The sequence below is a fragment of the Bombina bombina genome, chromosome 2 (assembly GCF_027579735.1).
Source record: "Bombina bombina isolate aBomBom1 chromosome 2, aBomBom1.pri, whole genome shotgun sequence".
NCBI classification, from domain to species: domain Eukaryota; kingdom Metazoa; phylum Chordata; class Amphibia; order Anura; family Bombinatoridae; genus Bombina; species Bombina bombina.
In genome coordinates this window covers 1,160,771,535-1,160,798,733 of record NC_069500.1, presented here as the reverse complement: position 1 = coordinate 1,160,798,733, position 27,199 = coordinate 1,160,771,535, and the positions used below count along the sequence as shown (strand labels likewise).

Sequence of the window (27,199 nt, the reverse complement as noted above, 5' to 3'; positions counted from 1 at the left end):
CCCTCTGCTGCTATCCACAAAAAGAGGGACCAATTAGTTAAGCCTGAGGGGGCAAACTCAATAGTAAGTAGGAGGTGTCTAAGAGATAAGAAAGGTTTATAATGTTTAACAGTACAGTAATATAGTATTACTAAAAGGGTTATAGCAATTTCTAAAAATGTCTTTGAGAATTTATGACCTTAAGAGCAATAGACCATTAAGTTTCTGAGAAACTTATTGCCTATAAGGCAAGAGTACCGAGGAAATTTATATGAACCAAAGTGTCTGTTCTAAGGATATATAGCTTCCTCAGTGCAAAGATGGAGTGCTCTTAAAACCTTTTATGTACCAATGCAGGGGCCATAGGTTCAAGAGATGTAATTACAGAGCCCAATGAGGGTTATTGCAGTCAATTCAAGATGTGTGTAAAGGACTAAACCCAGAGGGGAAACTCAAGTTATTTAACAATACTGCAGGAGGTTTCATACACTCCCTCCCATAGTATCTGGGGAGAATTTTGTTAAGCTTCAGATAAGAGGAGCAATATCAGATGTAATTGTCTAAGAACAAAAGGGTTATATTCTTAAAGAGTACAATAAATTTGGATTACCAAACAGTTACAACAGTTGACCTCCTACATTGTTTTCCTTCACTCTTCCCCCTCTCTCCCCTCCTTTCCTCTCCCCTCCCCCCTCTCTTTTCTGGAGCAGTTTACAATTTAATCTCCTAAAGGGAGAAAAGAAAAAAAAAAAAAAAAAAAAAAAATTTAAATTTTTTTTTCTTTTAGTTCACTTAAGTCCTTTTTTCTTTCTCCTTTCCCTCCCTTTTCAAAGATGTAATTTTCAAAGCATTAACCAATGGGGTATTTCAGTCAAACAATAGGAGGAATAGGAAGACAGGCTTGGATTAACAGTGTGAGACTTTTGCCTCCTAATACTTTATTGCTGAATCATGATTTGTAATTCTGTGATCTTCTCTTCTTTCTTGCCCCTGCTTCCACCCTCCTTACTCCTTTTCCCCTTCTTTACTCTCTTGTAAGGGCACTTGGTATCTTCTTATTTGTTCCCCTTTCTCCTCCTGTACCTCTCTGGCTTTATGTCAGAATTACAAGCAGCAGATAGCTTAAAGTACAGCTCCTAGGATATAGCCCCTGATTTGATAATGACAGTTTATGTTCTTTTTTAAATCCAAGTACCAAGGAAAAAAAAAGGCTTTAGATCCAACTTTAACCCCTCTCTTCCAGATGAAACATAAGTTGGACAAGGTCCTACAGGGCTCACCTTTTACCGGCTGCTTTGCTTTCCCCTCTCCACCGGGAAGTATTGGCTTGAATTTCTTGGAGCAAGAATCCGTGCGGTGCAGTTAGCTCACACCGGTCTTTATCCTCCGCGAGTAAGACCCAGCACGGCACTCACAGCCCCTCCTCCTCTCTCGCAGCACCGGTGGGAGAGGAGGGGGATGTGTCAACTACGGGAGTCGAGAAGGTGCTACAGACCAGGCTGTAAAGGATCCCACGGCGAAGCACCCGTTCAGCGCTCACCCCCTCCCTCGCAGCACCGGTGGGGGTGGGGGGAGCCTGCAGCAGGAGGAAGAATCCGGGTTGGCGACAGCAGCAGGGTAAGACGACGGGTAATCAGCAGGCGGCAAATCACTGTTGTGCAGCACAGTCCTCACCAAGTGCAAACAGTAGATGTGAGTTCGGCTGAGTGAAGATGAGCCCTGAGGCCAGAAAAGTAAATCCTTGAGAGGGGGGAGGCAGGAGGACAGGGGAGAAAAAAGATTTTAGCTGAGTGCTATCTGTTGCCAAGATATTGTGTCTACTGGCTTAAGTTTATAGGGGAGGATGAGGAGGTCCACAGGGCGGTATAAAGTGAGACAGCCCGAGAAGGAAATTTAAAATGTTTATAAGTACCGCTTCTCTGAGGGGCACAAGTAGGCTGATTCAGATAACGATGCCAAAACCAATAAAGTTTGTGAACAAAGCAGTGCGATGGAGAGGCACTGTTGGGTTCCCAGAGCGTTATTTCTGTCTGTCCCTGTAGCAGCCCCTATTCTTGGGATAGGGCGCGAAGAGATTACCGCCAGCAGCTGTTGGGACTGGAGCAGGGAGCACAGCATCAGTTACATGCTCCTCCTCCACCGGAAACCATAATAACATTTTTAACCCCTAATCGGCCACTCCGGACATCGCCGCCACTGAATAAACATATTAACCCCTAAACCGTTGCACTCCCACCTCGCAAACACTATTTAGATATTATTAACCCCTAATCTGCCACCCCTAACATCGCTGCCACCTACATTATACTTATTAACCCCTAATCTGCCGCCCCTAACATCGCTGCAACCTACATTATATTTATTAACCCCTAATCTGATGCCCCCAACATCGCCACCACCTACCTACATTTATCAACCCCTAATCTGCCGTCCCCAACGTCGCTGCTACTATTCTAAATTTATTAACCCTTTAAACCTAAGTCTAACCCTAACCATAACACCCCCTAATTTAAATATAATGTAAATAAATCTAAATAAAATTAATATCATTAACTAAATTATTCCTATTTAAAACGAAATATTTACCTATAAAATAAACCCTAAGCTAGCTACAATATAACTAATAGTTACATTGTAGCAATCTTAGGGTTTATTTTTATTTTACAGGCAAGTTTGTATTTATTTTAACTAGGTAGAATAGTTATTAAATAGTTATTGACTATTTTATAACTACCTAGCTAAAATAAATACAAATTTACCTGTAAAATAAAACCTAACCTAAGTTACACTAACACCTAACACTACACTACAATTAAATCAATTCCCTAAATTAAATACAATTAAATAAATTAAATTAGCTAAATCACAAAAAAAAACACTAAATTAGAGAAAATAAAAAACTAATTACAAGATATTTAAACTAATTGCACCTAATTTAATAGCCCCCCCAAAATAAAAAAAAAAACCCTAGCCTAAACTAAACTAAACTATCAATAGCCCTTAAAAGGACCCTTTGCGGGCATTGCCCCAAATAAATCAGCTCTTTTACCTTTAAAAATAAATACAAACAACCCCCCCAACAGTAAAACCCACCACCCACACAACCATCCCTCCAAATAAAAGCCTAACTAAAAAAACCTAATCTCCTTATTGCCCTGAAAAGGGCATTGCCCTTAAAAGGGCATTTAGCTCTATTGCACGCCCAAAGCCCTAATCTAAAAAATAAACCCACCCAATACACCCTTAAATAAATCCTAACACTAACCCCCGAAGATTCACTTACCGGAAGACATCTTCATCCAAGCGGCAAGATGTCCTCAAGGAAGCCAGCAGAAGTGGTCCTCCAGATGGGCAGAAGTGGTCCTCCAGACGGGCAGGTCTTCATCCAGATGGCATCTTCTATCTTCATTCATCCGGCGTGGAGCGGGTCCATCTTCAAGACATCCGACATGGAGCATCCTCTTTTTCCGACAGACTAACGATGAATGAAGGTACCTTTAAATGATGTCATCCAAGATGGCGTCCCTTAGATTCCGATTGGCTGATAGATCAGCCAATCGGAATTAAAGGGACACTATACCCAAATTTTTTCTTTCATGATTCTGATAGAGTATGACATTTTAAGCAACTTTCTAATTTACTCCTATTATCAAATTATCTTCATTCTCTTGGTATCTTTATTTTAAATGCAAGAAAGTAAGTTTAGATGCCGGCCCATTTTTGGTGAAAAACCTGGGTTGTCCTTGCTGATTGGTGGATAAATTCATCCACCAATAAAAAAGTGCTGTCCAGAGTTCTGAACCCCCCAAAAAAGTTTAGATTCCTTCTTTTTCAAATAAAGATAGCAAGAAAACGAAGAAAAATTGATAATAGAAGTAAATTAGAAAGTTGCTTAAAATGTCATACTCTATCAGAATCATGAAAGAAAAAATTTGGGAACAGTGTCCCTTTAAGGTAGAAAAAATCCTATTGGCTGATTGGATCAGCCAATAGGATTGAGCTCGCATTCCATTGGCTGATTGGAACAGCCAATAGAATGCTAGCTCAATCCTATTCAATGATTGGATCAGCCAATAGGATTGAAGTTCAATCCTATTGCCTGATCCAATCAGCCAATAGGATTTTTTCTACCTTAATTCAGATTGGCTGACAGAATTCTATCAGCCAATCGGAATCTAAGGGACGCCATCTTGGATGACATAATTTAAAGGTACTTTCATTCATCGTTAGTCCGTTGGAAGAAGAGGATGCTCCGCGTCAGATGTCTTGAAGATGGACCCGCTCCGTGCCAGATGAATGAAGATAGAAGATGCCGTCTGGATGAAGACCTGCCCATCTGGAGGACCACTTCTGCCCGTCTGGAGGACCACTTCTGCCGGCTTCCTTGTGGACATCTTGCCGCTTGGATGAAGACTTCTCCCTGTAAGTGAATTTTTGGGGGTTAGTGTTAGGATTTATTTAAGGATGTATTGGGTGGGTTTATTTTTTAGGTTATGGCTTTGGGCCTGCAATAGAGCTAAATGCGATTTTAATGACAATGCCCATCCAAATGCCCCTTTCAGGGCAATGGGGAGCTTAGGTTTTTTTAGTTAGACTTTTATTTGGGGGTTGGTTGTGTGGGTGGTGGGTTTTACTGTTGGGGAGTGGTTGTTTGTATTTATTTTTAAAGGTAAAAGAGCTGATTTCTTTTTATTTTAGCTAGGTAGTGATTAAATAGTTAATAACTATTTAATAACTATTCTACCTAGTTAAAATAAATACAAACTTGCCTGTAAAATAAAAATAAACCCTAAGCTAGATACAATGTAACTATTAGTTACAGTGGGGTAAAAAAGTATTTAGTCAGCCACCAATTGTGCAAGTTCTCCCACTTAAGAAGATGAGAGAGGCCTGTAATTTTCATTATAGGTATACCTCAACTATGAGAGACAAAATGTGGAAACAAATCCAGACAATCACATTGTCTGATTTGGAAATAATTTATTTGCAAATTATGGTGGAAAATAAGTAGTTGGTCAATATCAAAAGTTCATCTCAATACTTTGTTATATATATATCCTTTGTTGGCAAAGACAGAGGTCAAACGTTTTCTGTAAGTCTTCACAAGGTTGTCACACACTGTTGCTGGTATGTTGGCCCATTCCTGCATGCAGATCTCCTCTAGAGCAGTGATGTTTTGGGGCTGTCGCTGGGCAACACAGACTTTCAACTCCCTAAAAAAGGTTTTCTATGGGGTTGAGATCTGGAGACTGGCTAGGCCACTCCAGGACCTTGAAATGCTTCTTACGAAGCCACTCCTTCATTGCTTGGGCGGTGTGTTTGGGATCATTGTCATGCTGAAAGACCCAGCCACGTTTCTCTCATAGTTGAGGTATACCTATGATGAAAATTACAGGCCTCTCTCAACTTTTTAAGTGGGAGAACTTGCACGATTGGTGGCTGACTAAATACTTTTTTGCCCCACTGTATATTGTAGCTAGCTTAGGGTTTATTTTATTGGTAAGTATTTAGTTTTAAATAGGAATAAATTAGTTAAGGATAGTAATTTTATTTAGATTTATTTAAATTAAATTTAAGTTAGGGGGTGTTAGGGTTTGGGTTAGACTTAGATTTTTAGGGGTTAATACATTTAATATAGTGGCAGCGACATTGGGGGTGGCAGATTAGGGGTTAATAACTGTAGGTAGGTTGCAGCGACATTGGGGGTGGCAGATTAGGGGTTAATAAATATAATGTAGGTGTCGGCGATGTTGGGGGTAGCAGATTAGGGGTTAATAAGTATAATGTAGGTGGCGGCGATGTCCGGAGCGGCAGATTAGGGGTTAATAAGTATAATGTAGGTGTCGGCGATGTCAGGGGCGGCAGATTAGGGGTTAATAAGTGTAAAATTAGGGGTGTTTAGACTCTGGGTTCATGTTAAGGTGTTAGGTGTAAACATAAATGTGTTTCCCCATAGGAATCAATTGTCTTTATGTAGCGCTGGTATTGGAGTGCGGTATGGAGCACAATGTTGCTCTACGCTCACTTCTTGCCTTTGAACGGTGGGTCTGTAAAAATCCATAATACCAGCGCTGCAGGTAAGTGAGTGGTGAGAAAAAACTGCTCATTAGCACCGCACAGCTCATAACGCAAAACTCATAATCTGGCCGATCTATAATGCCTTTATTACCCATTCCCCAGTTTTGCACATCCAACATTGTTATATGAAATAACTTTTTACCTCTATAATTACCTATATCTAAGCCCTTGCAGACTGTCCCTTATCTCAGTGCTTTTTACATTCTTTCATTTTAGCCAATCAGTGCTGGTTCTTGTATAACCATTATCATTCTACACTGGGATGAGCACAATGTTTTCTATATGGCACAATTGAACTAGCACTGTCTGGCTGTTGTGCAAGATATAAAAAAGCTAATAAAACAAGCAAATTAAAGGGACAGTAAAGTCAAAACTAAACTTTCATGATTCAGATAGGGCATGCAATTTTAAACAACTTTCTAATTTACTTTTATCATCAAATTTGCTTTGTTCCCTTGGTGGTATTTTTGAAAGGCTAAACCTAGCTAGGCTCAAACTGATTTCTAAACCGTTGAAAACCGCCTCTTAGCTCAGAGCATTTTGAAAGTTTTTCACAGTTAGACAGTGTTAGTTCATGTGTGTCATATAGATAACATTGTGCTCACTCCCATGAAGTTATTTAGGAGTCTTCACTGATTGACTACACTGCATGTTTGTCAAAAGCACTTAGATAAAGAGGCTGTGTGCAGAGGCTTAGATACAAGGTAATCACAGAGGTAAAAAGTATATTAATATAACTGTGTTGGTTATGCAAAAATGGGGAATTGGTAATAAAGGGATTATCTATCTTTTTAAATAAGAAAAAATTTGGTGTAGACTGTCCCTTTAATATAACAATGTGGAATGGATAATAAAGGTGTGATCTATTTTTTAAACAATTAAAAAATCATGTAGACTGTGGCTTAAACTCCCACAGGAAAATATGCTACCCAGCAGTTTTTTAGCTGCACACTCTAGAACCACACACCTTTCAGAACATGTATTCATTGATTTTACACTAAAGGACAGGGGCATTATGAAAAATCCAATTGTTACCGAATTTGCTGGGCAGATCTGGAGCCAACAGCAGTTGCTGATTTTTTATTTTCTGCGTCTTCTGTTTGCTTTTTTTCTCAGGGTTAGGAGCGCATGGATGGAGCAATATAGTGGTCAGTATCATGTGTGCCCCCCCCCCCCCAGACCATATAATAACTCCCATATTTACTTAGGAGTCCACACTGACTGGCTAAAATGCAAGTCTGTCAAAAGAACTGAAATAACGGCAGAGGCTTAGATATAAGGTAATCACGGAGATAAAAAGTATATTAATCTAATCTGATTGGTTATGCAAAACTGGGGAATGGGTAACAAATGGATTATATATCTTTTAAACAATAACAATTCTGGAGTAGACTGTACCTTTAAAGGGACAGTCAACACCAGAATTTTTGTTGTTTAAAAAGGTAGATAATCCCTTCATTACCCATTCCCCAGTTTTGCATAACCAAGACTGTTATAATAATACACGTTTTACCTCGGTAATTACCTTGTATCTAAGCCTCTGCAAACTGCCCCCCTATTTCAGTTTTTTTTACAGACTTGCATTTTAGCCAATCAGTGCTCACTCCTAGGAGCTTCACGTGCCTGAGCTCAAGTTATCTATATGAAACATATGGACTAACGCCCTCTAGTGGTGAAAAACTGTCAAAATGCTTTCAGATTAGAGGCAGTCTTCAAGGTCTAAGAAATTAGCAAATGAAACTCCTAGGTTTAGCTTTCAACTAAGAATATCTAGAGAACAAAGCAAAATTGGTGCTAAAAGTAAATTTGAAAGTTGTTTAAAATGACATACCCTATTTAAATCATGCAAGTTTTTTTTTTTTACTTTACTGTCCCTAGGTTTAGCTTTCAACTAAGAATACCAAGAGAACAAAGCAAAATTGGTGCTAAAAGTAAATTTGATAGTTGTTTAAAATGATATGCCCTTTTAAATTATTAAAGTTTTTTTTTACTTTTCTGTCCCTTTAAATTTTTACATTGTGTGATAATTCTTATTCACTTCTTCATGTAATATGCATTTATATTGCTTCCTTCAGAAGTCAAGATAGATGCAGCAAGAGCAGCAAGATAGAAACAGCTAACAGTAGCTCAGAAATATACAGCTTGTGAATATCTAGAGAGCTGATTGAGAAAGTAAGATGTGAACAGTGTTAGATTGAGGACCACTGTATTAATCATTGGTCTATCTAACATGTTATTAGAAGAAATAACCAAAATGACCATGAAGGGTAAGGTTATAGTACTGGGGGACTTTAATTTGCCAGATATAGACTGGAAGATTCCTTCTGCTAGATCGGCTAGAAGCAGGTATATTCTTGAATCTCTGCTAGGGGAATCACTTGAGCAATTAGTCAAGGAACCAACTCGTAAGGAAGCTATATTGGATCTAATACTTACAAACAGTGATACAGTTTCAGATGTGTCTGTAGGTGAGAACTTAGGATGCAGTGATCATCAATCTGTTTGGTTTAGTATTCATGTGCAGGAACTGTCCACCCAGACTAAAACAAAAGTTTTAGACTTTAGGACGGCAGATTTTTCATTAATGGGAGAATACCTAAAAAACTATTTAAAGGGGAAAACTCTTATTACAGGGGTTCAAGAACAGTGGGAATTTGTGAAAGGTGCCATTTTAGATGCACACAAGCAGATGATGATATGAAAATATGGAGACTCCAACAAAAAAAGACTAAGCAGTTAATTAGGAAGGTTAAAGCTCATGCAGAAGAGAAGATAGCACAGTCAGTAAAACATGGGGACAAAACATTCTTTAGATATATCAGTGAAAGAAGAAAAAATAAGGTAGGAATAGTAAAATTGAAATCAGTTGATGGTAGAATAATAGAAGGAGATAAGCAGATTGCAGACTGTCTCAATGATTACTTCTGTTCTGTTTTCACAAAAGATTGTGAAGATACAATGTCTACATTAAGGGAAGCTACGAAAAATAGAAACAAGCTTAACAGTAATCTTTTTACAAAGGATGAGGTTTTGTTAGCATTATCAAAAATAAATGTTAAAAAGGCAGTGGGTCCTGATAATATTCATCCAAGGGTTTTAAAAGAACTTCGATCAGTGCTAACTGTCCCATTAACTGATCTGTTTAATCAGTCACTATTAACAGGAGCTGTCCCAGATGATTGGAGAATAGCAAATGTAATACCTCTTCATAAAAAGGGCAGTAGAGAAGAATCTGGCAACTACAGGCCAGTTAGTTTAACTTCAGTAGTAGGGAAATTAATGGAAAGCCTCTTAAAAGAAAGAATTATGACTTACATAAAGACAAACAATTTAGAGGACCAAAATCAGCATGGTTTTACTTCAGGGAGATCATGTCAGACTAATCTAATTGACTTCTTTGATTATGTAACAAAAGTATTAGACAAGGATGGAGCAGTTGATGTAGCATATCTAGATTTCAGCAAAGCATTTGACACCGTCCCACACAATAAACTAATTCACAAACTATATCTCCTTGGTCTAGATTCAAAAATTGTGAACTGAAAGGAATGCTTGCTTAAGGACAGAAAACAAAGTGTCTTAGTAAATGGAGTTCATTCAGCAGAGGGGGCTGTTACTAGTGGTGTTCCTCAGGGGTCAGTTCTGGGGCCTGTTTTGTTTAACATATTTATCTGCGATATCAGCAAAGGGCTACAGGGGAAAGTATGTCTCTTTGCAGATGATACAAAAATTTGCAACAGAGTAGATGTTTCAGGGGGGGTAGACAAAATGAGAAGTGATATACAACATTTAGAGGATTGGACAAATGACTGGGATCTAAAGTTTAACACAGCAAAGTGTAAAATAATGCATTTAGGAAAGAAAAATCCAAATGTTAATTACAGACTCAATGACACTTTACTGACTGTTACAGATGAGGAACAGGACTTGGGAATTATTATTTCAGATGATTTAAAACTTAGTAAACAATGTAGTAATGCAGCGAGTAAAGCTAGCAGAATGCTTGGATATATTGGTAGAGGTATTTGCAGCAGAAATAGTAAGGTTCTAATGCCACTTTATAGATCATTAGTTAGGCCTCATCTTGAGTATTGTGTGCAGTTCTGGAGGCCATATCTTCAGAAGGATATTAACAAACTTGAATCTGTGCAAAGGAGGGCTACCAAAATGGTACATGGTCTAAAAAAATAAAACTTACCAGGATAGGCTCAATGACCTAAATATGTATAGCTTAGAGGAGAGAAGGGAAAGAGGTGATATGATAGCAACTTTCAAGTACATTAAAGGGTTTAGTAAAACTGAGGCTGTGGGTATTTTACATAAAATGGAAAATTCAAGAACAAGGGGTCATGAGCTCAAGCTAAAGGGTAGTAGATTCAGGAGTAGTTTGAGGAAGCACTTCTTTACAGAAAGAGTGATTGATTTATGGAATAAACTTCCTCAAGAGGTAGTAGCAACAAACACTGTGGGGGACTTTAAAAATGCATGGGACAAGCATAAGGCTATCCTACAAACTAGATAAGTTTATACTGTTAGGTAAGGTCGGGCAGACTTGCTGGGCCTATGGCTCTTATCTGCCGTCAATATCTATGTTTCTATACAATGAGCTAGGAAGATGCAAAATGCATTCCAGTAAACATAACAAAACCTTCTATCTTGCCATACTTGGTTTAAATGACAGTGTGGTTTTTCACTTTTTTAGCAGTCTTATCACAGATTTAGTTTCTCTTAACACTTCCCTAAATTTCAACTTTATCCAGGCTTGCTAAAGCATATGATCTAAAAAACATACACTGGCACTGCCCCCTCCAAACACACCCATGAGGGACACTGCATATTTCTCATACATCTAAAACATTGTACCAAACAATGCTCACAAAACCCCTAACCTACTGTTTTTTCTTCTCCTAACATTTTGCTTATAAACAATGTACCAAAATTCTCTTCAGCCACACTACCACTCCTAATAATACACCACTCACCCCCCAACACTCACATAAGACTCACACAATCTTGCTTTTAGACACCTTGCCACATGCCATCACTCTCAAAAGGCACTTTATCCGCAACACCATGTCCAGAACATACATACCCTTATCTCAGACGCACTTAACCCATCATGCTCAAAGATTTACACTACACCACAACAAAATACACCAAAAGCTACCCTGCTCACCACCCACCTGCTCTTTCTTTATTCAACTTTAATATTTTTAAATATGTTTTACTGTTCTTTGTATTTCTAAATATATATTTCTACATATACAGTATATATATATATATATATATATATATATATATATATATATATATACTGTATATATATATAATCTTCTGCTATGTGAAAAACATTGGAATGTAAAATATGCATAGCTATCTTGGGTTTCATACAGTTGGTCTAATGCGTGTCAGGCTAAGTGATAGGTGTTTTTTAAAGATTGCTCCATTAAAGTCTATGGGGAGAAGAATTTAACGCTTTCGCAATATCCAAAGTCCTGAAGTAGTGCGTTTTAGCTGATCTCACTCTCGTGCTAACTTTTTACTTTCAACTTGTAATACGCGTGCTAAACCTGCTGCGTTAAAAATGTACTTTCAGCTCAGTTTGCATGAGTAAAAAAAAGCTAATAGCGTGCCACTTGTAATCTGGCCCATCAGCTATGATAAATAGCAGAACTGAAAGCATATGGAAATTCAGTATGTGTTTATATCTAGTAAGTTTTTCAACAGAAACTTTCCAAAACAAATATGTACTTATTTAAGTATATGTATGTAAACATTTTATTGAAGCTGAGGAATCCCAAAAGCTGTAACTCTTTCCATGACAAAAAGATTGTATTATTATAAAAATGCAAATATAAAAATAAATGTTCATGTAAATTAACTTATCAATTTTGTAAATTAAAAAAATGCCTTTGGTGTTAATAAAAATAAAATAAAAAACAGGTTGCAAAAGTGCACATTTTATGTGAAATTTGCATCCAAATTCATAGTGTTCATTATTGTGGCAGATAGTTTTGTTTGACTTTAAACAGTTATGATAAAAAGTATTTACCAAGGGCCATAATGTGTGGATAAAAAAAGTGTTTTTTTAACCATGAATGTCCATCATAATTTTTATCATAAATAGCCTTCTATCAGTGTAATGAAAAGATCAAGCAATCTTATCATGGTCTAGCATAAAACCATAAATATTTATAAATGTAAACTAGTAGATTATAGTAGTTTAGAACCAAACATGGCTTAATAAACCAATCTTACAGTCTGATAAACCAGCCAACAGTATTTTAATATTTGCCATAAATTGTATTATGATCAAAGTAAATGTTTGCTAAACTTTTGACATTTCTTCTGAACAAGAAGTTCCCTGAAATATTAAATTAATGTAAATGTAATCAGTGTTGTTGTTTTTTTTTGTAGATGAAAATATTCAATTTGTTTATATATATATATATATATATATATATATACAGGTAGCCCTCAGTTTACGCCCGGGGTTAGGTTCTAGAAGGAATGGTTGTAAATCGAAACCGTTGTAAATTGAAACCCAGTTTATAATGTAAGTCAATGGGAAGTGAGGGAGTTCGGTTCCAGGCCCCTCTCAAAATTGTCATACGTAACACCTAATACATTGTTTTTAAAGCTTTGAAATGAAGACTTTAAATGCTAAACAGCATTATAAACCTAATAAAATAATCACGCAGCTCAGAATATATAATTAAACTAAGTTAAATGAACAAAAACATTTGCTAAACAGCATTATAAACCTAGTAAAATAATCACACAACACAGACTTTACTTGCATTTTTCTGCAAACAATTCTTCCTATGCATTCCAATCTGGACTGATTTATAGACAGGAAGATCTTGTTCCTATGAAAGCTGCTCGATAGCTCAAGTCTAGTTATACTGATTAATTTTAGCTTGCTTGGCTTGCATATCTTTTCTGCAACACAAGTGGACAGCTCCACCTACTGGCTATTTTAATCAATGCACTGCTTCTCAATGCTTTTCAATAGCAGTCACATGACTGAAAAAAAGGTTGTTATTCTGAAACGGTGCAAATTGAACCTTTGTAAACCGGGGCCACCTGTATATATATATATATATATATATATATATATATAGTTCCTTACAGGAACAGGATTTATTCATTCTATAGGCCTGGGGCATTACTTTTTAATAAATAGCTATAATGCACTGCTTGAATACAGTCTAAAGATATTAAAATGTAGTTTGCTGAATAGAAGAGAGTTAATAGCACCAGGATGATCAGTGTACATGTTCATGATTACATTTTAAAGAAATCTATAGCTGCATGAAAACAGAAGATGCTGTTTGTTAAAAAAGTTACACAATATTAAATAACTTCTGTCTTATACTTTTATTTTTGTACTCAAAGGGACAGTAAAGTCAAAATTAAATTTTAATGATTCAGATAGACCATGACATTTTAAACAACTTTCCAATTTACTTCTGTTATCAAATTTGCTTTGTTTTCTTTGTATCTTTTATTGAATAGGTAAACTATGTAGACTTATAAAAGCTCAGGAATGTGCATGTGTCTTTAGTACTCTATGGCAGCAGTGTTTTGCAATATTATTTGTAGCTTTGTTATACAATGTTGCGAAACACTGCTGCCAAAGAGTACTATAGACATGCACACTCCTGAGCTGTTATGAGCCTCCCTACTTTTACTCTTCAATAAATTATACCAAGAGAACAAAGCAAATTTGATAACAGAAATAAATTGGAACGTTGTTTAAAACTGCATGCTCTATAGTTGATATTTTAATGTTGAGTTGTAAATTTCCATACTTGTCTAGTAAGCAAATACCATAAGGATTTTTGCATTTCATTAATATTAATAGGATAGAGTTGTTACCTTTGCTACTAATGACCTTAAAAATAGGCTTGTGTGTATGTTTCTATCTTAATTGCTATTCTTTCTAGGGCTAATGCATCTTTAATTTAATATATTTTCAATTTAATTTGTATTGTTTTATTACTTGTCATCTTTTTTAATAGTTGCAACATTTTCCCATTAAATAAAAATAATTTAAAGAAAACATATATTAATTGTTTTGTATGTATTGGTTAAATGTTTCAAGCTGTTGTACAAATGATCACTTTCACATTCCTTACCATATCCTTTTGTGAAGTAATTTATTAATGTTTATTTACAAATGAAATGTTTTACTGTTTCATTTCAGACTGACACTAACTCTTTCCTGCCCAATGGATCTGAAAAATTTCCCAATGGATGTGCAGACTTGTATAATGCAATTAGAAAGCTGTAAGTTAAATACATTAAAGAAATGTTATGTACATTCAAATATACAAAATTAATTCATTTCTGTATGATCTATTTAAAGGGACACTGAACCCATTTTTTTTCTTTTGTGATTCAGATAGAGCATGACATTTTAAGCAACTTTCTAATTTACTCCTATTATAAAAATTTCTTCATTCTCTTGGTATCTTTATTTGAAATGCAAGAATGTAAATTTAGATGTCGGCCCATTTTTGGTGAACAACCTGGGTTGTTCTTGCTGATTGGTGGATAAATTCATCCACCAATAAAAAAAGTGCTGTCCAGAGTCTGAACTAATAAAAAAAGCTTAGATGCCTTCTTTTTCAAATAAAGATAGCAAGAGAATGACGAAAAATTGATAATAGGAGTAAATTAGAAAGTTGCTTAAAAATGCATGCTCTATCTGAATCACGAAAGAAAAAAAAAATTGGGTTCATTGTCCCTTTAAGGTTTAAAATAACATATTCATTTGATTTTATTATTGTACTTTACTCTCATTATAAATCATCACTTTATCTACAAACAAGTCAAACCTGATATCGCTCATGCGCAACAGTTAAAGCACCATTTGTAATCTAGCCCCCAGTTAATTGTGTTGCCAAGTAGACATTAACCTACAGTGTTTATTTTATAATTTTGTTGTTAACATCATCATCTAGGACTTGTTTTTTGGAACTGCCGTGAAACTACTTAAATGCCTAAAGCAAGAGAATTTACTATTAGTATATTTGATGGGAATGAAGTAATTAATTTAATTTGGCCCATGTTGTACAGGAATAAAAGTAGCTAGATGCTATTTTACTTAAGTCAGGTTACCATCAAATACACATTACGACTAACTGCAAATAACCTGATGCCCAATTAGAAGATTATTTAAAAATCTTTACAGCTCAATTAAACTTTATTTTTGTGTTCAAAACATCTGCATGCACTTGAGCTCTAAGTATGCTCCCAAAGAAAGGATACCAAGTGAATAAGGGGTACACATTTGATAATAGATGTGCATTTCTTTGTTTTCTTTATTAATTGTATGCTCTATATAAATCATTAAAGTTTCATTTTTACTTTCATGTCCTTTTAAGAAGAAAAAAATATTAAAAGTAGAAGAGGCCATTAGTCTATCCTAGTTGGAAATCATAGGTAACTCAAATCCATTTGGATGGTAACTAGGGCTGCCATATTGCCACTTTAAGGGGGTGGACACCTTTCTTTAAACAGCCCCTGACATATGTATTTTTTATATGTGTCCTTCCTTAAAGTGGCAATATGGCAACCTTCCTTAAAGGGACAGTATACACTCATTTTCATATAACTGCATGTAATAGACACTACTATAAAGAATAAGATGCACAGATACTGATATAAAAATCCAGTATAAAATGGTTTAAAAACTTACTTAGAAGCTTTCAGTTTAGCTCTGTTGAAAAGGTAGTTGGAAAGCCCACTGAAAGTGGTAAATAAGACCCTCCCCCTTCTTTTGCATATGAAAAGACCCTTTACACAAACAGGAGCAAGCTGGAGAAGGTAGCTGACGGTATTCACATAAAACTTTGGGGCTTGGTTAGGAGTCTGAAAATCAGAGCAATGTTATTTAAAAATAAGCAAAATTATACATTAAAAAAAAAAAAAAAAAACTTTATGGGCTTTATAAATAGATCATCTACAAAACATTTATGCAAAGAAAAAATGAGTGTCTAATGGCCCTTTAAATCAGAAGTAAGTACCACAGTTTTCAGAAGTTACAGGATGATATGAGGGTAGCCTGAACAGTAAACTGACTTTCCTATTACTGGACTGTAACCGTTAGATAATATGAGTTGGAAGTAGCTTCCTAGCAAAGGGTATACTGTATATTATTTTTTTATTATGGTTAACCAAAAATATTGCTTATGTACAGATCGCTCCGTCCAGCAGATGTCGCTACTCCACCAATGCTATTTTGGTAGCTAGCAGTGCTCAACCTTCTATTTTTTTTACTAGTCTCCATAGAAAATAAATAAAAAAATAAAATAAATTGCTTGAATACATTGCATTCTTGCACGAGTCCCTTTTTAGACAAGAATATCTGTCTTTTAGACTAGTTCATAACTTACACTAAATTTTTACTTTAAAATGTATTTATTTTCTTTAAATCATTTTTGCTTCTGCATCTAGACAGGACATTTGTTGTTATACAACCCACAAAGATTCCTTCAATATCCCCCAATCTTATGTAGACTCTATTATTTTTTAGTATTGTTAAAATAAATGTTACATATATGTAATGACAAACTGAAGTGTCAGTAGTTATTGTAAACAGACTTTTACATTTCCTGAAGAGAGCATTGACATAATTTTTCACATACTTGGCTTGATTACAATTGTAGCGCAATTGACAACACAGGGTGCATTATCTTTTGCACAAGCTCACACAAAGAATAACGTGCAATCTTAGGGCTAGATTAAAAGTGGAGCGCAGGGGCGTGGCTTGGATGCGGCCATACTTGGTCGCAATTTATGAAGCTCCCTGTATAATTCTCCTAATTCATCAGTTATCTACATAGATATATACCATTTATCCTTCTCATTGGAATGCTCAGCTACCTCACATTGTAGTGACTCTGGTATGCCGAGTTAATCACATTTGTGTTATAACCCCCCCCCCCCCCGGGCCACTCAGGTTAGAGCAGCTATCTACCAGTCCACCCTGCCTATACTTCCTATTTTGATAATCGAGGAGAACCTTCAAATACAAATACAAGAGCTTCTCATGAAGGTTGAGCTGCAGATGCAAAGCAATTTCAGCGACCTCACAAATATAATCAGAGGCATATCCGGTCAGGGAGACACCAACATACCTAAAATGGCGGAGAGGGGAAACGCTTCCTCCAAGCATACAACACCACAAGCCAAAACAAGTATCCATAATTACATGGCAGATACTAAGCAGAGCTTTCTACTTCAGCCTAAAGAGATTGAAGCAGAACTAGATCTCATTTCATCTACATGGGACTCCAGGACTCACCATAGCAAGGTGGGAGAGGATGCCGCTACGCAACAGAAAAATCCTCACGCAGATTCCTTACTTGCAGACCTTCAGGAAGGTACGGCCGGCCTCCTAACATACGGTAACACTATTTTAAAAGTAAGGAGCGTTCATAGCCAAACTCTAGCTGCGCAGAAAGAATGTGGAAGCTCCCAAACATTTTAAGGTAAACTTTGGGACTCTAAGAACACGTGTTCACTTGGGACCACTTATTTGTGGGAGCATGAGCCGACTGAACCCACTTATGCAGAGGGGGCCCCAATTGCAATGAATCCAGACAGACTGTAGCTTTCATGCCACAATAGAGATTCAGCATTGCGGTGAGCAGCGTAAGTCCTTTACCATCTTCCTGAAAGTCAGAGGGGGGTAAGCTCCTCATAAACTGTGTCAGGGACTATGTTGAGCTTCATTTGCTCCCACTCGGAATGTTCAGCATAAAACTTCATGGTAGTTATCTGATTCATGGTAGATGTGATTTATCAAACTGGACATAACTTGGAGCAAGCAGCTGTCTCATATATACAAGTAAAACTGTACACCAGTAATGTTATTGACATTTGAGTTATACAGTATATTGTCATATTACGCCTTATGATTAGGTTGGAATATTTCATTGCCAGAGATCACCTGATTGCTAACTAAATTGTATACTTGCTGCTCGTTGTACACTGTTCCTTCTTATTAATGTTTGAAATGTACATAGCCACATAGCTGCTAACCTGAATTTTTGGTAGAGGAAGCTGGCACTATTATCATTACTACATAGACCTCACTGAGGGATCATATATGCTCTTTACCAGGCTGATTACAGATGTGAGACACATTATTTATGTAACTGAATTTGTTAGTATTTACTTTTCTTATATAGCTGCCCATTGCTCTGCTATGTTGGATGTGAGAGCCATATGAGCTGATTGTAGTGTGTATATATATATATATAGACAAGGTAGGACCTTCACAACATCCTCTTTTATTATAAAAACATGTTTGTATGATTATTAAATTATTTATATAACTATTAGGTTATTAGGCTACAGAATACTGAAGTTTTAATTTCTTGGCCCTTGGGACTAATAGACCCTCCAAGCAGATATAACAGCTCCCTTTTTGATAGTTTAGCTGATCACATCGTTATAGTTATCTTCCATATACATTCTCCCTTCTCAGGCATATATATAATTTACCATTATTTACTTAGGTCTCCTAGATATTGTAACACCTCTTTGAATCATATTGTTAGTGATTAGGATTATGGTAGGTCCAGCTTTTATGTTCTACATATTGTTATGACTCTTGCATACGGTTATTCACAGATACTTATTATGCTTCATATAATGCTATCAGATCCATATAACATTATTATCTTACTACATATTCCACTTGTACCCATTGCATTTCTAACTAGAACATTGGGATATTTTGACTGCCACACTTTGTATATACGCAGCACCTCCTCTATGAGTTCCTGCTAAAATCAGGTCACGTATCAATCTTTTCTTATAAATTATTGTGAAATTATAAGCTTTTATGATGTTAGTTACACTGATGGATCAGGTGAAACAAACACAGCTCTTACCCACAATACTATATGATGTTGCCCCACTCTGACACTCTATATACACACAATTTACAGTCCCTATCCTTTTTTTAAATTTGAGCTCCTTCTTATATGTTCTTTCACATAATCTTTCTGCTGACATATATGTTTTTTTTAAGGTTACTGATATTATATTGCTTTACCTACCTTGCCTGTAAACTAACTGATTCAAATTATGGCATCCACAGTATGTAATTACTTATTTTTCACTCTAATAGGGTATGGTACATACTATATATATATATATATATATATATATATATATATATATATATATATATATATATATATATATATATATATATATATATATATACACACACACACAATTGGGTTGTGCTCTCACTTTTATTTGTTTTATTCACTGTTATATTTCTGAGCCTTATTCTAATATATATTGACACCAACCCAAGATCTAAATAATCCCGGCTAAACAGATACTCCAGGGGTAGCTCTGTAATACATACAATTAGAGCAGTTAAATAATAGATACAGCGCTATGAGAATCCTCCTCTATTCTCCTATAGCAAAAAGCATCCTCTCATCCTACCCACTATAACTCTATGTCAATTCTAAAAGCCTTGCCCCCTTTCCCCCACTCAAAGCGGCTCTTGCCCACTGAAAAGTATACCCTATAATTATCATCTGATGATGTCCATGCAACTAATATTCCACACATTTACAGAATCCTTTTTCCATTATTTTCACAACTGGAATATAGAAACTTTCTTATTATTAAACCCAGGAGTACAACTCAATCTCCCTTCTCACCCTTAATACTAACTACTTAAGAATTTGGTACTCAATTCTCTAGCTCGCAAGCTACAAAAAAACTCACTAGAGTTTATATATTCTCTTAACTCCAGATTTTGGTTAGAGATGTACCTCACCCTATTTATATTGATATAGATAGTGCCCTATTCCTAAGTTTATCTTATTGGCCTATTATCTTTTATCATCATCAAATGAAATACTATTGTTATAAAAATAAAACTGAGGTTTTATTGCTATGTGTCTCAGTTTATTCTTTGAAGCATGTGTCAGTTGGGATACAGATGTTACTCATGTTTTAGGTAATGCCGTATTATTATATAACAATATCCATAGGTATAACATTATATTAATTTGGACTTGACGACTATGGCTGCGATATATGTATTTCGTTGTTCTTGCTCACGATGGTACCTTACTTGTTATATGTATGCTTTTTATCACTATGTTGGAATTGTTTATGGACAAATCTTATTGCAATTTCTCAAAACCTCAATAAAAAAATTTAAATTTAAAAAAAAAAGAAAAAGTGGAGCACAACGATTTTGCTAGCACAATCATGCTAGCATCCTTACCGAGATTTCAGAGCTGTGGTTAACTGTTTTGCAAAAATTAAAAAGTTGCACAAAACACTTTAAAAAATACATTACAAAGTACAGTTCCACTCATATTAACACTATCTAATAAAAATTATTCTAAAAAATATTGCACACAAAAGTTATAAGGGCTCAAATATATGAGATCACAGGTGATAGAAAAAAAAAGGGCTTTAACATTTAAATACATACATACACATGTCTAAAGATGGATATGTATGTGTATATATATATATATATATATATATATATATATATATATATATATATATATATATATATTTCTCTTGTTAAGTGTATCCAGTCCACGGATCATCCATTACTTATGGAATATATTCTCCTTCCCAACAGGAAGCTGCAAGAGTCCACCCACAGCAAAGCTGCTATATAGCTCCTCCCCTCACTGCCATATTCAGTCATTCTCTTGCAAGCCTCAACATAGATAGGAGGTTGTGAGAGTCTGTGGTGCTTTCTACTTAGTTTATTCTTCAATCAAAAGTTTGTTATTTTTAAATGGCACCGGAGTGTGCTGTTTATCTCAGGCAGTATTTGGAAGAAGAATCTGCCTGCGTTTTTCTATGATCTTAGCAGACGTAACTAAGATCCATTTGCTGTTCTCACACATTCTGAGGAGTGAGGTACTTCAGAGGGGGAATGGCGTGCAGGTTTTCCTGCAGATAAGGTATGTGCAGTAAAATATTTTTCTAGGAATGGAATTGACTAAGAAAATACTGCTGATACCGAAGTAATGTAAGTAAAGCCTTAAATGCAGCGATAGCGACTGGTATCAGGCTTATTAATAGAGATACATACTCTTGTAAAAATGTGTTTTAAAACGTTTGCTGGCATGTTTAATCGTTTTTTAACATATGTTTGGTGATAAAACTTATTGGGGCCTAAGTTTTTTCCACATGGCTGGCTTAAATTTTGCATAGAAACAGTTTCCTGAGGCTTTCCACTGTTATAGTATAAAAGTTACAGTTGGTGCAGTTAAAATTACAAACAGTGACATTCAGCTTCCCTCAGCAGTCCCCTGCATGCTATAGGATATCTCTGAAGGGCTCAAAAGGGCTTCAAAAGTAGGAGCTGTTATGACTGTTTAAAACATATTTTTCGTTTTGTTAATCTGTTTTTTGTATTAAGGGGTTAATCATCCATTTGCAAGTGGGTGCAATGCTCTGCTAACTTGTTACATACACTGTAAAAATTTTGTTAGTTTAACTGCCTTTTTTCACTGTTATTTCAAATTTTGGCAAAATTTGTTTCTCTTAAAGGCACAGTAACGTTTTATATATTTGCTTGTTAACTTGATTTAAAGTGTTTTCCAAGCTTACTAGTCTCATTATTAGTCTGTTCTAACATGTCTGACATAGAGGAAGCTCTGTGTTCATTATGTTTTAAAGCCATGGTGGAACCCCATCTTAGAATGTGTACCAGATGTACTGATTTCATGTTAAACAATAAAGATCATTTTTTGTCTTTAAAAACATTATCACCAGAGGATTCTGTCGTGGGGGTAGTTATGCCGACTAACTCTCCCCACGTGTCAGACCTTTTGACTCCCGCTTTAGGGACTCACGCTCAAATGGCGCCAAGTACATCAAGGGCACCCATAGCGTTTCTTTACCAGGGGATTCTGTCGAGGGGAAAGTTATGCCGACTAACTCTCCCCACGTGTCAGACCCTTCGACTCCCGCTTCAGGGACTCACGCTCAAATGGCGCCAAGTACATCAAGGGCGCCTATAGCGTTTATTTTTCAAGACATGGCAAAGGTGGTGAATAATATTCTGGCAGCAGTATTAGTCAGACTACCTGAAATTAAAGGAAAGCAGTTAGCTCTGGGGGTAGATACAGAGCATACAGACACTTTAAGAACCATGTATGATACTACCTCACAATATGCTTAGTCTGTGGGTGATTTCTTTTTTTTTTTTTTTTTGACTCAGGGAAGATGATTTAACCTGATTCTGATATTTCTACATTTAAAATTTATGCTTGAGAACCTCCACTTGTTGCTCAGGGAGGCTTTGGCTGCTCTGAATGAATGTGTACAATCGCAGGGCCAGAGAAATTGTGTAGACTGGATAAATAATATGCAGTGCCGGTGTGTACTGATGTTTTTCCAATACCTAAAGAGGTTTACTAAAAATTTTTTTAATAAGGAATGGGATAGACCAGGTGTGCCGTTCTCTTCCCCTCCTATTTTTTAGAAGAATGTTTTCTAATAGTTACCACCACACAGGACTTCTGGCAGACAGTTCCTAAGGTGGAGAGAAGAGTTTCTACTCTAGCTAAGCGTACCACTACCTCTGACGAGGACAGTTGTGCTTTTTAGATCCAATGGATAAAAAATGTTTATTCAACAGGGTTTTATCCTGCAGCCCCTTGCATACATTGCTTCTGTCACTGCTGCTGCGGCGTTCTGGGTTGAGTCTCTTGATGAGGCTTTACAGTTAAGCGACTCCATTGGATGAATATATTTGACAAGCTTATGCTAGCCAATTCCTTTGTTTTCTGATGCCTTGTTCATTTGACTAGACTAACGGCTAAGAATTCTGTTTTTTTACTATACTGGCGCGCAGAGCGCTATGGCTTATATCATGGTCAGCTGTCGTGACTTTAATAAATAAGCTACTTAACTTCCCTTCAAGGGGCAGACCCTATTCGGGCCTGGTTTGAAGGAGATTATTGCTTATATCACTGGAGGAAAAGGTCATGCCCTTCCTCAGGATAGGTCTAAATCAAGGGCAAAAAAAAAAAAAAGTCTAATTTTCGTACCTTTTAAAAACTTCAGGGCAGGTGTGGCATCCTCTTCCTCTAAGGCAAAACAAGAGGGAATTTTTGCTCAGTCCAAGGCGGTCTGGAGTCAATCGGACCTGGAACAAAGATAAGCAGGCCAAGGAGCCTGCTGCTGCCTCTAAGGCAGCATGAAGGAACGGACACCTATCCGGTAACGGATCCTATAGGGGGCAGACTTTCATTCTTTGCCCAGGCGTGGGCAAGAGATGCCCAGGATCCCTAGGCATTGGAATTTATATCCCAGAGATATCTTCTGGATTTCAAAGATTCCCCCCCCCAAAAAAAGGGGAGATTTCGCCTTTCACAATTATCTGCAAACCAGATAAAGAAGGAGGCATTCTTACATTGTGTACGAGATCCATCCAGTTCCAAGAGAGGAACAGGGACAGAGTTTTTACTCAAATCTGTTTGTGGTTCCCAAGGAGAGGGAACCTTCAGACCTATTTTGGATCTAAAGATCTTAAACAAATTCCTCAGAATTCCGTCATTTAAGATGGAAACTATTCGTACCATCTTAACTATGATCCAGGAGAGTCAATAGAGGACTACAATGGATTTGAAGGATGCTTATCCTCACATTGTGATGCATAAAGATCACCATCGTTTTTCAGGTTTGCCTTTCTAGACAGGCATTACCAGTTTGTAGCTCTTTCCTTTGGGATATCTACAGCCCCAAGAATCTTTATGGAGGTTCTGGGGTCGCTTTGGCGGTCCATAGACCGCGGGGCATAGAAGTGGCCCCTTATTTAGACGACATCCTGATACAGGCGTCAAACATCCAAATTGCCCAGTCTCATACGGACGTAGTACTGGCATTTCTGAGATCACATGGGTGGAAAGTGAACAAGGAAAGAGTTCTCTATCCCCAATCTCAAGGGTTTCCCTCCTAGGGACTCTGATAGATTCTGTAGAAATGAAAATTTACCTGACGGAGTCCAGGTTGTCAAAGTTTCTAAATTTCTGCCGTGTTGTTTTTTTTTTTTTTTTTTTTTTCATCCCATCCGCGCCCTTCGGTGGCTCAGTACATGAATGAAATCGGCTTAATGGTAGCGGCAAGGGACATAGTACCGTTTGCACGTCTACATTTCAGACCGCTGCAACTATGCATGCTCAGTCAGAGGAACGGGGATTACACAGATTTGTCCCCCTGTTAAACCTGGACCAAGAGACCAGAGATTCTCTTCTCTGGTGACTATGTCGGGTCCATCTGTCCAAGGGTATGACCTTCCGCAGGTCAGATGGGACAATTGTTACAATAGATGCCAGCCTTTTAGGTTGGGATGCAGTCTGGAACTCCCTGAAGGCTCAGGGATAGTGGACTTAGGAGGAGACCCTCCTTCTAATAAATATTCTGGAACTGGGAGTGATATTCCATGCTCTTCAGACTTGGCCTCAGTTAGCAACTCTGAGGTACATCATACTCAGTCGGACAATATACACGACTGTGGCTTACATCAGCCATCAAGGGGGAACAGAAGTTCCCTAGCGATGTTAGAAGTCTTACAATAATTCACTGGACAGAGACTCACTCTTGTCTATCAGCTATCCATATCCCAGGTGTTGAGAACTGGGAGGTGGATTTTCTAAGTCGTCAGACTTTTCTTCCGGGGGAGTGGGATTTCCTCCGGAGGTCAAGACCAAGCAGGAGAGGGCTTTGGTGTTTTTGACAGCGCCTGCGTAGCCATGCAGGACCTGGTATGCAGATCTGGTGGACATGTCATCCTTTCCATCACGGTCTCTGCTTCAGAGACAGGTCCCTCTACCTCAGGGTCCTTTTCAACCATCTAAATAGAATCAATCTGAGATGGACTGCCTGGAGACTGAACGCTTGATGTTATCAAAGCATGGCTTCTCCGAGTCAGTCATTGATACCTTAATACAGACATGAAAGCCTGTCTCTAGGAAAATTGAACATAGATATGGTGTAAATATCTGATTGTTATGAATCCAAGGGTTACTCATGGAGTAAAGTCTGGATTCCCAGGATATTATCTTTTCTCCAAGATGTTTTTGAGAAAAGGGTTGTCAGCTAATTCCTTAAAAGGGGACAGATTTTTACTCTGTCTATTTTTTTGCACAAGCGTCTGGCAGGTATTCTAGACGTTCAGGCATTTGGTCAGGCTTTGGTTAGATCCAAGCCTGTGTTTAAAACTGTTGCTCCGCCATGGAGCTTAAACCTGATTCTTAAGGTTCTTCAAGAAGTTCCGTTTGAACCTTTTTTGTTCCATAGATATCAATCTTTATCTTGGAAAGTTCCTTTTGGGTAGCTAATTCCTCGACTCGTAGAGTCTCCAAGTTATCTGTGTTACAATGTGATTCTCCTTATCTGGTCCTTCGTACGGATAAGGTAGTCCTGCGTACCAACCTGGGTTTTTTCCTAAGGTGGTATCTAACAAGTACATCACTCAAGAGATAGTTGTTCCATGCTTGTATCCTAATCCTTCCTCAAAGAAGGAACGTCTATTACACAATATTGGACGTGGTTTGTGCTTTAAAGTTTTACTTACAAGCTACTACAGTTTTCATCAAACGTTCACCTTGTTTGTTGTCTATTCTGGACAGAGGAGAGGTCAAAAGACTTCAGCAGCCTCTCTGTCTTTTTGGTTAAAAAGCATAATTCATTTAGCTTATGAGACTGCTGGACAGCAGCCTCCTGAAGGGATTACAGCTCATTCTACTAGAGCTGTGGTTTTCACTTGGGCCTTTTTTAAATGTGGCTTCTGTTGAACAGATTTACAAGACGGAGTCTTGGTCTGCGCTTCATACTTTTCAAATTTAACAAATTTGATACCTTGCTTCTTCGGAGGCTATTTTTGGGAGAAAGGGTTTTTTACAGGCAGTGGTAACTTCCGTTTAAGTACCTGCCTTGTCCCTCCCATCATCCGTGTACTTTAGCTTTGGTATTGGTATTCCATAAGTAATGGATGATCCGTGGACTGGATACACTTAACAAGAGAAAACATAATTTATGCTTACCTGATAAATTTATTTCTCTTGTAGTGTATCCAGTCCACGGCCCGCCCTGTCACTTTAAGGCAGGTAATTTTTTCATTTGAACTACAGTCACCACTGCACCCTATGGTTTTTCCTTTCTCTGCATGCTTTCGGTCGAATGACTGAATATGGCAGTTAGGGGAGGAGCTATATAGCAGCTTTGCTGTGGGTGGACTCTTGCAGCTTCCTGTTGGGAAGGAGAATATATTCCATAAGTAATGGATGATCCGTGGACTGGATACACTACAAGAGAAATAAATTTATCAGGTAAGCATAAATTATGTTATTGCCGCAACATAGATGAAAACATGTAAAAGCATATTTATGCAATATTCATGTTTAATAAAGGTTTTAACTATGTATTTACTGTAAATATTTCACATTCCAATGTTCTGTACATAGGGGAATATATATATATATATATATATATATATATATATATATATATATATATATATATATATATATATATATATATATATATACTGTGTATATATATATATATATATATAGATAGATATATATACAGTATGTACAGTATATAGCTATACCTATATATAATCATGTAAAATATATAGGTATAAATATATATTTTTATTTAAAAAAACATCAAGAAGAAATATTTAATTATGAATAAATACCGGTAAAACATATTTGGTTACGTAAAGAACATTGAAAAATTAAATATTCATAATTTCATGTTGGGTTAGAGCTATTGAGAATGTTTGATTGTGCTTGCTTGAGAGAGTTTTTCTTCCAACTTTTTTCGCCTTTTGCGCAAGTCGGGTTATCGCTGGTGAAAAAAACAGTTTACTTTCGATTTTTAATACCAGCACAGCCCGACTAGCGCAAAAATGAAAATCCGAGCGGGGTTTTCACTATAGCATAAATGCTAAATACCGCTCCACTTGTAATCTAGCCCATAATGGTTAAATATTTTAGCCAAAGCATCTTAACACAACTGAAAGCTTTTTATTGAACTATATACTTTTCCAGTATAGTGCAGAGAGTTGAATTAGAGCACAATTAGTTGTGCTCAAGCACAATCC

The 27,199-nt window shown here is 36.8% G+C and overlaps 1 protein-coding gene across 3 annotated transcripts in view; it reads left to right on the top strand.

Moving 5' to 3' along the window:
- GLRA3 (glycine receptor alpha 3) overlaps window positions 1–27,199 on the top strand; it is a 450,097-nt gene that overhangs the window by 296,741 nt on the left and 126,157 nt on the right. For 2 of the 3 annotated variants that reach the window (XM_053703842.1, XM_053703843.1), the window contains one exon: window positions 14,267–14,349. In XM_053703842.1, coding sequence (XP_053559817.1) covers window positions 14,267–14,349 — 83 coding nt within the window. Of the gene's footprint in view, window positions 1–14,266; window positions 14,350–17,095; window positions 17,451–27,199 lie in introns of those variants that run through there. The other variant, XM_053703844.1, reaches the window with a different exon arrangement.